We start from the raw sequence: 16,228 nt of genomic DNA on the forward strand, positions 1-16,228 counted from the left end.
TTGTAAAAATAAGAGTCATTTATTTTATTTTCTGTGGTTATATGGTGCCTTAAGCTCTTTCAAGGAACAGCAGAAAAAGATCACTTGCATAGATTCCCCAGCCCAATGTAGGAGCCATGCAAAAAGTCGTGGATTAGACAACCTCTTGTTTGGGAAAGAAAGTAGGGGGCTGCATTGTGTCCCTGCTCCCCCACCAACTAATTGTTAATTGGTAGAAATGCAAATTGCTTTACTCGACTAACCATGCACAGTCTTGGCTGCTGCATGGACACTCTATTGGAACAGGGCCCAAATAAATCAGGCTGCATGAGTGTGGAGCTAATGTACCTGTAACATTTTTAATGTTTCTTTCAGTCCTTCCATTTCTCTTTCTTTTGATTCCATAGCAAGTAAACATTTTCCCTTCAAAGAAACGTAATATTTTGTTAGAAAAAGGAAATATAAAATGACAAATCTCTCAGCTAAGGGACATAAGAACAGGTCTCTTCAGATGTATTAATAATTATGTACATCAAAATCTATTCTATATGCAAATGTCTTGAGGATAATTACTTCTGTTCTTCAAAACACTGCAACACAAAACTCCATTCACTTCAATAGCACACTATACTAAAGCACAGTGGGTTCAAATAAAGAGTGATAAAAGCCTGCTAATGGATCCCTAATGGATCCTGTCATCATTCAGTTGACTTCAACATTACTTCCTCAAAATAAATATGCCACATTCTCTATTCAGAGACTATTGAGACGACTCTTTTACGGAAAAATACACTGCCCCTTGCCTTTAGATTATTCTGCAGCGTTGCTGCTCTGCTTACTCCATCTCTGTTGGATCATATAACTGATCACTATCATGCAATTGTTACAAAATTATCCACATGTTCTGTTCAATGGTGCAAGGAACTGTATTAACACAACACTTTGCAAACTCTGACATTTTCAATTTTTATACTCTTTTCAGTTAAAAATACTAATCCATAGTGTGTTTACTTTGTAGCACTGAATGAACATTCACTCCTGATTTGGTGTGAAATATGCTTCCACTTTTTCAGCCATCAGCTTGAGGTCACAGAATTTGATGAGACTCTGCATTAAGTTTTACACACGCATTTTTCTTTTTGCATTTGTCAGATAATCTACTATAACAATTTACTAATGTAAAAGTTGTGCTCAAAGATTTAGGCTACTTCCAAAAGTGTTACTCAACAAACTTTATGGGGATACTATGGTAACAATCTTTGGTATCTTTATGCCTTACTCAGGTTGGAATCTCTTACAGCTTTTGTATATGATCTAGGGCATGGGTAGGCAAACTAAGGCCTGGGGGCCAGATGCAGCCCAATCGTCTTCTAAATCCAGCCCGCGGACAGTCCAGGAATCAGCATGTTTTTACATGAGTAGAATGTGTGCTTTTATTTAAAATGCATCTCTGGGTTATTTGTGGGGCATAGGAATTCATTCTCCCCCCCCAAAAAAAAATATAGTCCAGCCCCCCACATGGTCTGAGGGACAGTGGACTGGCTCCCTGCTGAAAATGTTTGCTGACCCCTGATCTAAGGTTACCATATCTTGAAGTGCAAAAAAGAGGATAGTCCAAGCCAGGGAAACAAAGTCCAGACAACTCATGCCCAAGCCGCCCGCACCTGAGTCTGAGCCAAAAAACCCCCATAAACAAACAAACTTGGACATTTCCTTTAAATGGAAAAAAGCAAAACCTAGATCAGCATGTTGGCCCTCCCTAAGAGGACGTGTCTGGGATTTACCGGACATATGGCAACCCTAATATGATCAAAGCATTAGATATATGCACAAGGCAACACCTGATACTTCTCATGCAGAGATGCTCTACAGAGTCCTCGGTCTTTGGTGGGAACTTTTCAGTGGTTGCAAGGGCTGCCACTGGAAGGGAAAAGCTGAAAACTCCCCATGAACACATAGAAGCCCACACTAAGCACTCTGAATCCCAACCACTAACTGACTATGCTTTTTTTTGACAAATGAGTCATATCATTACCTTTTCTTCTTCTGCAGCAAATAGTCTTAATTGGAACTAGAATTGCCACAAGAAGGAAACAAATTTAAATAGTATGATCAAACAACATGTGTAACTTTTTATTTAAGGTAGTACATTTTCAAAAATTGATTCATTCCTATCAAAAATTGATTCATTCCTATCCACCTCCCCAACTTCAAGGAACTTCATGTACACACTCATCACCAACAACAAGGCTCTCATTATAGCTGAGACTAGATCAGGCTTGTTGTTTTTGAGTAGTTCAACTTAACTGGTCTTGAGAATATGAATGACAATACCACTTGTTATATATTACTGCTGAGAAGAAAGACTCATTGAGTACCTGTTTTTTAATAGCTGTCATGGCTTCTGTATGCTGTTTGTTTAATGCTTCTTTATGATGCTGAAGAGCTACCTATTATTTGACAATTTAAATTAAAGCAGAACAAGACAGTTAAAAAGGCATATATAAACATATTTAAAGATGTGTCATTCATTATACATTAAGAAAAATTTTCATTTTCAAGTTTTCTTGGTTAAAAATAAATAATCAAATTAGTGAAAATTAGTGAGATGTATAAACCTGAAAATCATAAATAAAAAATTCAAAAAAATGAAGATAAGTAATCAAATAATGATTAAAGAAGGCATACAAGAATAATAACAACACTTGCAACAAATCTTCCTACCAAGAAGAAAAAGAATAGGTATATTAGTGTAGTCAGAAGAAATTCATTTCTATTAAAATTTAACTCTATGAATTTGGACCTGAATGAAAATGCTATTATAATGCTCATTTACTTTAAGGTATGTACAAATGAGATAGTAATATTTATAGCTTATTTAGAATTGCATTTTTAAAAACTGCCACCCTCATCCACAGCAGCAGTGCAACAAGAGAACGTATGGTGCCTAAGGAGACAACTTGCATTCCAATTTCCGTACAAAATGTTATGGTTGCCTGTAAAGCCAAGGATAATTGAAGACACACAGCCTTTAGCTGTGCACTGTGTTTTCTGGATTCAGAGAAGAGTGAAGGTGCAGTATAAAACTGGCTAGAACCAAATGTACTGCATTCAAAGTACCTCATATAATGGTTCTTCACATTTAATTTTGACAGAACAAATCACTAAATATGCCAAATCCTACATCTCTTTAGAGCAAAGACTTTATGTTATGTAGTGTAGTTTCACCCTGGGCCAACAGGGGGATACTGTATATAGTTTTCACTCAGGTCTGTAGATAGTTTTCACTCAGGTCCGCGGCAGTTATTTTAGGCGGGAACTCTGGGCTGTTGTGGTTACAATGTTGACAGCCGGCTGCCTATAAATACAGGCCGGCTGAGCTGTTCGCAGTTAGTTCTATTCCAGCTTACCATAATAAAGAGCTACTTGAAGAAATCGCTGTGCCGGCTGCTATGTCAACCCACCACCTAACACTGGCGACGAGGGTGGGATTGATGGACATCAGAGCACAGCCAGATGCGGCCAGCCTCTGAACTGAGCTGAATCACAGAGCGAAATCACTGAGCAAAATCACTGGGCAGAACCAATTCAGAGCTGACTGTTCTGGCTAGAGCACTGTGTTCCATCCATCGCCCTTCACGCCGGCATCGGAATCATGGCTTCACTTGTGCCTCTACCGCCATTTGCGCCAGCCTCTGAATCATGGGACTCCTACCTCGCTCGGTTCGACTGCTACCTCCAAGCCAACGAGCTGACAGAAGTATCACAGGAGCGGAAGCGGGGCCTATTCCTCAGCCTCTGTGGGCCTGAGGTGTTTGAGACGGCCCGAGCGTTGGTTGCGCCTGAAGCAGTCCAGGCAACACCATGGGACACGATCCAAGAGAAGCTCCGCAACCACTACGCACCAAAGCCGTCCAAGATTGCTGCCCGCCATGTGTTCTACCACCGGAACCAGGCAGAGGGGGAGTCAATCAACAACTACACCACCGCCCTGCGACAGGCTGCCATGCACTGTGAGTTCCGAGACTTAGACGATGCCCTGATGGATCGAATCGTCTGCGGGGTCCGGGACATCCATCTGCAACGGCGCCTCCTAGCCAAGCCAGACCTCACGCTACAGAAAGCCATTGAGGAGGCTGTGGCCTCAGAAGCTGCTGAACGCTCCGCCCAGGAGATCCGCAAGTCCAGCAGCCCGCGTCTTGCTAGGGAGCCAGTTCCGGTGCATCATGAAGAGGCCAGCAGTGAGGAGGCATCCTCCAGTGAAGACGATGACGTGCACCAGACAAAGCGGGAGCGCAGGAAGTTCCAACAGAAGTCCAAGGGCCTTTTGCATCGGAGTTCCAGCCCTTCGCAACCAGACAACATGAACTCTCAGCTCATCGCGGCTGCCTGCTGTGGGGAGACCGCGTCGTGATTCCCCAGGGACTCCGTCAGCGCGTCCTGGAGGCTCTGCACGTTGGCCACCCGGGAATTGTCAAAATGAAGGCGTTGGCTCGGTGTTACGTCTGGTGGCCTAATATGGACGATGCCATCACTGCCTGGGTGTCCGCCTGTCAAGCGTGCCAGGAGTCGAGGCCTGCACCACCGGCAGCTAAGGGACACACCTGGGAGACGCCAAAGACACCCTGGTCGAGGGTGCACATCGATCTGGCTGGCCCCTTTCACGGCCGGACCTTTATGGTAGTGGTGGACGCCTATTCCAAATGGCTGGAGGTCGCCCTGATGCCCTCCACCACTACCGAAGCTGTCATCCGGGTGCTGCGAGGCCTGTTTGCAACGCATGGGTGTCCTGATGTTCTTGTCTCTGACAACGGACCGCAGTTCACGTCAGGCACGTTTGAGCGGTATCTTTTGGGACTGGGCATCCGCCATGCCCTAACGGCACCTTTTCATCCATCCAGCAACGGGCAAGCGGAAAGAATGGTGCGCTCGACAAAAGAGGCACTGGCGCGCCTGGACCGGGGAGACTGGCATGAGCGGGTCGCCGAATACTTGTTCGTGCAACACATCACCCCTCATGCGGCCACAGGGAGGAGTCCTGCTGAACTGCTTATGGGCCGCCGCCTCAGGTCACCGCTCGACCGGCTACACCCAGACTTTGCCGTGGCTGAACCCCCAGGCTGTGCCAACGCACCACGGTCATTTGTCCCAGGAAACCAGGTCTTTGCCCGGAACTATGTGGGGAACATCCCTTGGGTGCCAGCCACAGTAGTGGGAGTCACTGGACCTCGCTCGTACCAGGTGGCACTCGAAGACGGACGCTTGTGGCGACGGCACATAGACCAGCTTAGGCGCAGGGTTGGGGACTTGGACACTACCGAGGTGCCCCCAACTGCGCTTGCGGCTCCAGAAGAGACACGTACAGATGGCGAGGCCCCACCTACACCTCCCTCACAAACTGCCAGCGTGGAGCCGAACCAAGCCGTTTCAGAACAGACTCAGACCACTCCACTTGCGGAGGCTCCACCCACAGCAGCGGATCCAGGGGAGTTGGTTCCAACGCCACCTAGGGTCGCACCACAGCCTCAGCGAGAACTGTGTGGCCCTCCGGACTTGGCTACCAGTCCCCGGCGGTCTGGCAGAGTTTCCAAGCGCCCAACTTATTTAAAGGACTATGTTGTTGGACAGGTATCACTGTTGGTCTAAGTATGGGAAATGTAACTGATATGCTTTTGTGCTTAATTGAACCATTACGCGTAGTGCTGTATATAAGGAAACCATTACGATTGTAACTAACGCCTTATCTCGGTGGGGAGGGGTGTTATGTAGTGTAGTTTCACCCTGGGCCAACAGGGGGATACTGTATATAGTTTTCACTCAGGTCTGTAGATAGTTTTCACTCAGGTCCGCGGCAGTTATTTTAGGCGGGAACTCTGGGCTGTTGTGGTTACAATGTTGACAGCCGGCTGCCTATAAATACAGGCCGGCTGAGCTGTTCGCAGTTAGTTCTATTCCAGCTTACCATAATAAAGAGCTACTTGAAGAAATCGCTGTGCCGGCTGCTATGTCAACCCACCACCTAACACTTTAGAAACACACATTTTATAAATTCTATTGACAGTGCTTCCACAAAACCTCAGAACGCTATAGAAACATGTATATTAGATCAGAAACCATATTTTAACATTCTTCAATACTGATATTAATTCCAACGGCAAAATTACTAAGAACAGATGCTATCAAGTTTTAACTGTTTGAAGAACACTAACCTTTTGCCACTCAAGCTCCTGTACTTCAACAACAAATTTGCTAATTTGCTCCTCATTTTGACTTTCAGTCTCCTAGTTTCAAAAACATACAAAAAACTAGTCACTGTTTGTTTTTTAAAAAAAACATTTTCAAAGAAATGTTAGTTAATAAGATTAGGATAGTTGTTTGTGCTCTGAATAGAATTATATATATGTCTCACTCATTAGGAAGAAGAAATTCCATCTAGTCTTAAGTATACATTAGAAACACACAGTACTGTGTAATGGCTTCCTTTTTTTAAAAAATAAACGCTTCAAACGACAAATATTATACAGTGGTACCTCTAGATACGAACAGGATCTGTTCCGGAGCCCCATTCGCATCTAGGGGTAAACGTAACTAGCGATGGCACTTCTGCGCATGACGTCATTTTGAGCATCTGCGCATGCGCAAGTGGCGAAACCCAGAAGTAACGCGCTCTGTTACTTCCGAGTTGCCGCGGAGCGCAACTCAAATGAGCTCAACTCGAAGCATATTTAACCCGAGGTATGACTGTACTTGATCTTAGCCAGGAGGCTAAGAAACAACAAATATTAAGTGGCAGAAACTAATAATCTCACCAATAACTGTTTACAATTAATAACAATCCATTCTTTCACCAATATATATTTTTCTGCTCCTTCATCCTAAAAAAAAGAAAAATCATACTGGAGGCAGGCAGTGCACAAACTTCCGGCTGTGAGGAATTTCATCAGACATAAAAACACAGGAAATTGCCTTATAATGAAGCAGACCATTGATTCACCTAGCTCCATGGGCATAGGCAGGATTTATGTTTTGGGGGAGGGGCAGAACCAAGTTGTTTGTTAAGTATTTCTATTTAATTACTTGATTTAGGGGGGCAGCTGCCCTCCGCCCCGCCCCCCCTTTGGCTACACCTATGCCTAGCTCAGTACTGTCCACACTTACTGGTATCAGGTATTCAGGGTTTTAGATAGGAGAAATTCTCAGCCATAGCTGGAGATATCAGGATGTTAACCTGAGACTTCACCACAAAAAGCAGATGTTCAGCCACTGAGCTACAACCCTTCCCACAACATCATCCCTTAGCTTGGAGACCTGGGTAAAAACACCCTCTCAGCCATGAAGTTCAATGAGTGACCTTGGGCCAGTCGCTGTCTCTCAATCTAATCTACCTCACAGGGTTGTTGTGAGGATAAAATGGGAAGGCGGGAGCCACATACACTGGCGGAGGAAGAGGAGTGCGGGGGGAGCGTACCGCCCCTGGCAGCGCGATCCTGGTGGGGTGCCATCATGGCTGCCCCCCTGCCCGTGCTGGGTGCCATGCCCCCAGGACGCGCGCCCCATCCCCGGGCCATGCGCCAGCCCCGCCCCCGCCTCCTTCTCCGCCCCCCCCCGGTGCCAAAGCATGAAGCTCCGCCACTGGCCACATATGCCACCTTGAGCTCCTTAGAGGAAAGATGGGGCCTAAATGTAATAAGAAACAGAAAGTTGACCTAGGAAGAAAAAACCAGAAGGTGACCCAATCAGGATAGAAGTAAATCTTCCTTCACTGGCAAGGCTCTCAACTCTGAGATGATCCTGGGCAAAGTGATAGCTACAAGAAAAATGCATTTAAGGGAGACTCAAATGGGAAGGGGGCAGTGAAAAGCAGGATGAAATTAAGGTGAGTATCCTAGACCTAATTAAAAATGATGGGACACTCATATTTGTTTGATCAATATCTATGTTGCTCTCATATGATGTGAGGTGGATGTCTCATTTTAACATCAGAAAGGGTGGACAGGTAGGAACAGCTAAAACAATCCCTCCATTATCTCTTCCCCATCTATTACACAGTCCAACTCACTTTGGATATAGACATTCAGCTGGGAAAAAGTGCCCAGAATGATGGGAAGGTAAGAAAAGGAAGGGGTTTAGCTTCCCCTAGCACTGTGCTTTCTTGATGCTAAAATGTGGTCCCACCTTCTTATATGTGAACTCAAAATGTTAGGATTCTATAGGAACCCTAAGAGGTTCCTCAAATTCGGGCCCACTACAATGAACCACAGCCTGTGCACAAGATCTTATTTCATTTGCATTTAATTCATTTTAGTACACATATACTTTTAACACATATTATTTCTCCCCTCCCTTTCCTTCAACATAGCCTTCCTGATTTCACATACAGGTTCCTCCCAGTTAAAAACAATGGATTTTTAATGAGACTTACATATCCAACCACCATTAATACCTCCATACACATAAGACAACGATAATCAAATTAAGCAGGAAAACCCAAATGAGAAAAGAAGACAGAAACAAGACTGTGGAAATAAAAGGAAAGTTTCAAAGAGAGGGAGAAAAGAAAATGGGAGGAGAGAAAAATACTCCCCCATAAAGGCTTCTTTTAACACTGCATATATTAGTACAAAGTTTCCTCACATGTTTTTTATACAGGAGGATTAATATGACAGGAGGGAAGAGTTCATATTGGCTGAAATGCTTCCTGAGATATGTGGATTTCAAAGCCTCAACAGATTTATAGGTCAAAACCAGCCCCTCTATCTGTATCTGAAAGCTAATAGTTAATTGCACAATTTTTGCAGGACAAGCTTTATGTTCCCACTGACCCACTTCTGTCAGAAGACAGGCTTCTTTGTTTTATATTCACTGAAGCTCCCAAATGCTATTCAAAGAATATCCCAATTAGAGCCAGTCTACAAAAGTATGAATCATTTGCTGTAAGATACCTATTTTCCAGAGAAGGTCACAGTAGATGCAACTGAAAAAAGTCAACCCTAGACAAAGTTGCGACCTGAGAATTCAGAAGCAAAACCTGGTCCAGAAGCCCTTGCAAACAGTGAGTCTGGTGAGCCAGAAGAGCACAAACATCATCAGTAATGCAAGGCCTTCTCTTTCGTCTAGAGATCGGGTCTGTGCTCCTTCAACTACCATCAATTCCAACTTACCTGTTTACTACAATTGATAGCAATAGCGTCTTTCAATCTGAGTTGAAAACCAGGAGTGTTGGTTACCGACCTGATGTTGCAGTCAAATGTTTTAATCTTAACATGTTCAGATTGTTATTATGTGTTATACTATAACCAATACTAAAGTTATGAATACAGAAAGCCATCTTATACTGAGTCAAACCGCCTATCTATCTAGCTCTGCCGTATTGCCTACAATGACTAGCAACAGTTCTCCAGGGTTTCAGAAAGGGGTTTCTGCCAATCCTCTGACTGCTTGATTTTTATCTACTGTCACAAAACCGCAAAGCCTTTGCTTCTGTGATTATAGTATTGTTTGCAGAATATTACAAATGTCATGCGGTGTAAAAGTAAGGCAGATAAACACAAAAATATAAAAGCTCATAAAAAACCTTTCTGCACTCCCTAAGTGAGTAATATTCTGTAACTACAACAAAATAGTTTTCTTATAATTATCTATAAACACTGAATCCAGATGCATCTTCTATTACTCCCCCATCAGGGACAAAAGCCAATTATTTTGATTACCCTATGACTTTTCAGAAAAGGGGGAGTATGCTCTCAAACAGTTTATTTACAAATGCTGTTAAAATGTGCTACGAGTAAAGCACGCATTAATGAAAAGCTGAAACATGATACATTATTAGTAAAAATCCTGTAGAAAACAGTCAGTAAAGTGTACTTGTGTATTCCACTCCCCCCCCAGGAGAAGCAACTGGGGAAGGGCAATTTTAAGCAGAAAAATGGTCAGATGGGAAAGAGTTAAGAAAACCTCCCTCCCTCCCCTTTTCTATTCTTGACATCAGCTGTTATTTATTTATTTATTTTAAATTAAAATGCTACACGCAACCGGGTGCAGATAGTGCCAACTTCAGACCTTAGTAAAGACAACTGTGTGCCTGTTTATAAATGTGTTTCTATATTATACAGAATTATTTCTGGCATTGCCACAAATGGACAGGGTGATGCTAAATGGTTAACAGAGGAGGGGTGCTTCCAAGCTACATAAGTCTGGGGTATTGCCTACAGCTTCCAGCAGGAAACCACTTTCTATAGTGTGGAAAATTTAAGAAGTAGGCTGCTGTTTGACAGCAGGGATGGACCGATCAATCAATTTCCTATTTCTATGTCAATTCTACATGTCAATTCTGTCCCAATTCTGCAGTGATCTGTAATTTTTAAAAAAATCCATACAAAATCAATTATTTAAATCCATATTTAAATAAGTATTTGTCACACAATGCACGTTTAAATACATATTTTATCTCAATGCACACATTTCAAAATGTATTTTACCCTAATGTATTTTATACACTTTGATGCATTATATGAGCAAAGAACTGTATTGCAAAATTCACAGAAGTGCAGATCTGAAGGATAATAATGTTCCGGTTCATTTATTAATCTGGGATGTGCAAATTAGGTCATTTCACTTAAAAATGCAGACCAAACAAAATTCTCTTCCATTTCTATTTGACAGTGGGAGCTACTATAGCTAATAGTATGTCTTGTTAGCATTTCTGGATCTAAGCAATTTACTTGGAAGTTCATTAGGATTGGGTTATAAGATTGCTTAGGAATTGTTTAGAAATAATGACATTTTAGGAGACCAGCAATTGACTTAAATTTGAAGGAAAGGAAGGAGAAGAAAAGTGGAAATGAAAGAAAACTTTGTTTCCACTGTGTACAAATTATTCTGCTGGTGAACTGCCCACTGACAGTTGCTTAAATATGCATCAGCACAAGGAGCAACAAATTATCACCTCCACTGATCTGTTCCCACACAATTCATGCATCTAGTGGCACATGGAATTAACCCTATATGATTTAAACTACAACAAAATATTTGAATAGAAAGAACAGAAGCTGCAAACTTGAACTTCCTCCAACTTGCGTCTCACTTCTTTCATAAAGTTTGCAAAGTGTGCATAAAGTTGAATGAAAAGGAGCAATAGTGAGGAGGAAGCACAATAAGAGAACTGGGCCAATATTAACAAAATTAATTTCAATAGGGACAAATATAAGGTTCTGCACTTGGGGTGGAAGAACCAGAAGCACAAATATAATATATTGCCGGGAGTACTGTGTTCAGTACTGGGCACCACAATTAAAGAAGGATATTGACAAGCTGGAACATGTGCTGAAGAGGGTGACGAATATGATAAAAGGTCTGGAAACCAAGCCTTATGAAGAATGGTTGAGGGAATTGGGTATGTTTAGCCTGGTAAAGAGGAGAACGATAGAAGATATCATAGTCATCTTCAAATATCTAAAGGGTTGTCACATGGAAGAGGGAACAAGTTTGGTTTCTTCTGCTCCAGAGACTGGGACCCAAACGAAAAGATTTAAGGTACAAGAAACGAGATTCTGACTAAACATCAGGAAGAACTTTCTTACAGCAAGAGCTGTTTGACAGTGGAATGGAGTCCCAGGAGAGGTGGACTCTCCTTCCTTGGAGGTTTTTAAGCAGAGGGTGGATGGCCATCTGTCATTTATGATCCTGTTGAGATTCCTGCATTTCAGGGGAAAGGACTAGATGAGCCTTGGGGTCCCTTCCAACTCTACAATTCTATGATTCTAGGGAGTCAGAGTTGCAGAATCACTGCTGCATCCAAAACGCTGCTGCCTCATGCCACTCAAAGGCAAGGGCTTTGTGTGGATCCACACATCCTTCCACACATCCTTCCACAGTGGGGACATAGGTTTCTGGGCAGGTGGAAGAAGGTGGAGGGATACCTCTGCTCGATACTAATCCCCTCCAGGAGCACAAGTTTTGGGTTAGGACTGCTCCCTAAAAGATTTAAGAGTTTTTAAAATTAAACAAATAACTTTAGCCGGTCTTCAGTTCACCACTGTTAGTCCCCTCCCCCTTCATTCTAAACTGGAACTTTAAAAAACTTATACATTCTATCTTGAAACATCCATGCAACACATTAAAAAGAAAACTTTCTTATGTTTAGGAGGAAAACTGTATATAATTTTAAGATGATAACAAGAGACACAAAACCTTTAGAAGTCTTGATATTTTATTAGCTGCCTTAGGACTACAAGGATTTAAGTGTTTTTACAAAAACACCACCATAACAATAAAAGAGGAGTCATTTGATGGTTTATTTACTCGTTATAACCTTTAGAAAGTGTCAAGCCTTTGTAAAGTGCTTGCTTCAGGCTGTAGTTTTACAAGATAGGCTGTACATTGGTCAAGCCCCCCTGATTCTTGACCCTGAACAGATTTAGGAACAGAGTACAGCTGGCTCACATCCAAGCAACCCAAACTAGGTACTTTTACCATCTTTTTCAAACTCATAATCCACCTCCTACGAAATTGCAAAATCCATTTCTTTCATGCTGCTCAATCAAACAGTTCTCAGACTTCCAAATTACTTCACAGTCTGTTTTAGGACACCCTGCAATGGGCCTACATAAACTAGATGTTGAAGCAAAACTAGTTAGTACTGTACAGGCGAAACGCAACTTGGGGTTACATTCCAGGGACAGCACATAAAACAAAAATCAAGTATAGTCAAAACACATGTGGTTCACTAGTGGGTAGGCTTGAAAAGTCTTTTCCCAGATGCCCAACCCCTTTCTGCCCCCTTTTTATTTTTAATTTTGCCAACCATGTACTGTAAAGCTAAATGTGCACAAGTTAAATGAGCATAAGTTGTGAGTTACCTGTACCTAAAGAACATTTCTAAAGTTCAAAGCCCGCTATAGCACGTTTTAAAATAAAAGGAGTGGGCTCTGTCCCTGGTCCCCAGACACAGATAATAGGCAGCAACAAGGAAACAAAATGGAGTGGAGATAGCTAATGCATGAATAGGTTGTTTCTCTAACCATGCATGATACTTAAGTACAATTAAGAACTGGTAATGCCTGAGATATTTCTTCAGGCCATGCTGCAAAGTAACTGCCCTTGCACACAAGCTTATGTAAGTGTAATTAGATGAGGGGGTGGCCTGAAGGTCACACCCCGTCCAGCTTATGACTGGGGTTGTAAAAAGAGACTACTAGGATGCTTCCATGATGAGACTTAATACTATAAGCAGGTAACTGGCAACATGGTGTTTTAAAAACTTAATTGGCTTTTTCCTGGAAAAGAGAAATCTGAATTCAATAGGGGGCATTCTGATGCCAACACTACTATATGGATGCTGCAAATAGCTTGCATACATCAGCAGCACAAATCTCACAGTAAGTACCCATACAGAAGAATCCCTAGAGTGGCTCAAACTGGTTGAAACTTAGCCTGGCAGATTCCCTTTCATTGAACGGATTGCCATTGGTGAGAGTGAAGTGCTGGTTCTTGTATAACTAAGGTAATGGCCAGAGTTTTCTTCTAGAAAGGAGCATATTCTTCTTCCCTCTTTCCTGTTTTTCAATGCTCAGAAAACTGGAGTGAGCACAACAATACAGAGGAATAATTCACTGTTATGTGCAGTTATATATGTGGCCGCCGAGACCACATAACACCGGTCTTGAAAGACCTACATTGGCTCCCAGTACGTTTCCGAGCACAATTCAAAGTGTTGGTGTTGACCTTTAAAGCCCTAAACGGCCTCGGCCCAGTATACCTGAAGGAGCGTCTCCACCCCCATCATTCTGCCCGGACGCTGAGGTCCAGCGCCGAGGGCCTTCTGGCGGTTCCCTCATTGCGAGAAGCAAAGCTACAGGGAACCAGGCAGAGGGCCTTCTCGGTAGTGGCGCCCGCCCTGTGGAACGCCCTCCCATCAGATGTCAAAGCGATAAATAACTACCTGACATTTAGAAGGCATCTTAAGGCAGCCCTGTTCAGGGAAGCTTTTAATCTGTGATATTTTACTGTATTTTTTGTTTCTATGGAAGCCGCCCAGAGTGGCTGGGGAAACCCAGCCAGATGGGCGGGGTACAAATAATAAATTATTATTATTAATTATTATTATTATTATTATTATTATTATTATTATTATAACAAAGATACCCACAGCACTATTCCATTGCCACAGGTCATGCATGTGCAAACAGGATTCAAGTCCTCAGCTAGAAGGAACTTGGACAGCGGCTGAGGCCACTACAACACAGCACCAAGTTCACTGTGAGACATAGGATTATCACCACTTTAGCCATGCCACAGGGAATGGCCAGTCTCAGTTTTAAAATATTTCCTGAATCTTGTGATCAGTCTGGACAGCTGATTCCTTTAGCAGCTACACCTATCTCTTTTATTCTGTCTCTAATGTTTTTCAGGGCAATGCCTTCTTACATGCCTCCAAACAGAGAAACAAGAAGAGGGTATCAGTATGCTAGGGGAAACCACAAGGTTTGAATTAATCTTTTTTCAAAACCCCGAAAGGCCAAAGCCAGCCCAATGTGGTCTGAGAATGATTAATAGGATTAATAGTCACAGAATTTGGAGTGACAGAATATAAAAAATGAGACATGTGTCTGTAAATACTGGATGTTATGCTTGAAAAGAATATTATATTGGGAGGGGAGATACATCACAACATTTTGTGCAAGTCCAACTTGTTCCCTCTAATAGTGAACTTAAGTGGATAAGTACTTATCAGTTTGTAAGCAACACAGGGCCACTCAAAAGTAAGGTAATGACTTATACATACTCATGAGACCTCCTAGATATGCAAAAGTATTTACATTTGTGAATTAAAAGAAAGTAACTTCTTAAAAACAAAATATAGGATCCTGTGAGCTTACATAATGTAGATGGCAGTTGTACCTACAAAGGGGGGGGGGCACTGATGCAGACCTTAAACCATCACTGAAACGTCACTAACATCAAGCATAAACTACTGTAATGCCTACTATTTGGAGCCCTTAAGGATTGCCAAAAAGCTTCAGTTGGCTTTGACCAGTGATTAAAGTGATATATGTGTTTTACCAGGCATTTCCTAATCAATGTTATAGCAGTATCAAAGCTAAGTGATTATGGTGTTTTCCCAATGTTCCATGGTGTTTTGCCAGTATCCAGGATCCTCATTTCTTGCCACTTTCACTGCTCCTTTTAACCTGTGAAATTCCTCAAAGGAAGAGCTGCCAATCGTTTTAGGCCTATGGGCACATTTGAGTTCAATGTGTGGGCACCACTCCCTCTGATCACGTCTCTATTCTGCAGTCAATCACATACATGGACACATGGACATGCAAAGTACTGTAAGTGACAGAAAGAGAGGAAGTGCATGCACATAAAGTCTGGTTTTCCAAGGGATCTCAGTAAAAGTCAGATCCAGAAGGAAAGCAAACAGAGCTGCAATGTGTAGTGGGGAATATCATCACTCTTCCAACTTCTTCCTTCAGCTCTGTGTACTTTTCAAGGGAGGAAAAGTGCATGGGAAGGCTCAGACGATTTGTGGGAAGCAACAGATGACCTCAAGGTTGCCATTGAACCAATGGGAACCACACTTTCAACCCCAGCCCTGAAGGTTAAAGACACTTAAATCCATAAAAACCACCTTTCTCCACCTTTTGATTATACCATTCATGTTGAATAGCAAGGCTGTGCATAAGAAATGCATTCTTATGACTGTGGAACTCCTTTCTACTAGCGACCAATATAGCATTTTGTAAAAGCTGTGTAAAACCCAGTTTAGGTTGGCTTCCAATGGCAAAGGCTAACCAAGCATGGATAAATTTTAATACATTTTACTGTATATTTCATTTTGCTTGTTTTGTTTGTTACACTGATCCATTGCCTCATACAATGAGCCTCTTGATAATGTACAACAGAATATAAAACATATATAATTCATTAAAACATGTAAAAAAAATCAAGAAAAATACAAAGAATAAGCAGCAACGCAGCCAGTTAACGGGGGGGGGGGGCGGGGGAGGAAAAGCATCAACATCAGCAGTAACATATACAAATTAATACCTCAAATGCAAGCTAAATAATCACCATCAGATTAATCAGGGACTAAAACTATAAATACAAAAATAACATTAAAAAGCTAAAAAAAAAAGTTAAAAGGCTTAGGAATAAGAATGTCTTTAATTGCTTTACATTTCCAAATTAGCTAGAAATATAAGTAAATAAGTAAATGTGCCTACCCTTCTCATACGCAATTCTTCTA

General features: G+C 42.2%; 1 protein-coding gene across 31 annotated transcripts in view; it reads right to left on the minus strand.

Annotated features, from left to right (window-relative positions):
- Window positions 1–16,228, minus strand: part of CCDC73 (coiled-coil domain containing 73) — a 63,689-nt gene that overhangs the window by 32,294 nt on the left and 15,167 nt on the right. For 22 of the 31 annotated variants that reach the window (XM_080982696.1, XM_080982714.1, XM_080982710.1 and 19 more), the window contains 5 exons: window positions 16,206–16,228; window positions 6,189–6,260; window positions 2,358–2,429; window positions 2,015–2,050; window positions 328–402 (listed from right to left, as the gene is read on the minus strand). The exon at window positions 16,206–16,228 is cut by the window's right edge. The exons of 1 other annotated variant lie outside the window; for it this stretch is intronic. In XM_080982696.1, the coding sequence (XP_080838822.1) occupies window positions 328–402; window positions 2,015–2,050; window positions 2,358–2,429; window positions 6,189–6,260; window positions 16,206–16,228 (278 nt within the window). The remainder of the gene's footprint in view (window positions 1–327; window positions 403–2,014; window positions 2,051–2,357; window positions 2,430–6,188; window positions 6,261–16,205) is intronic. 8 more of the 31 variants (XM_080982712.1, XM_080982688.1, XM_080982691.1 and 5 more) reach the window with 1 other exon arrangement.

Source organism: Podarcis pityusensis (genome assembly GCF_964106645.2).
Source record: "Podarcis pityusensis genome assembly, chromosome: 1".
In the NCBI taxonomy this organism is placed as follows: Eukaryota; Metazoa; Chordata; class Lepidosauria; order Squamata; family Lacertidae; genus Podarcis; species Podarcis pityusensis.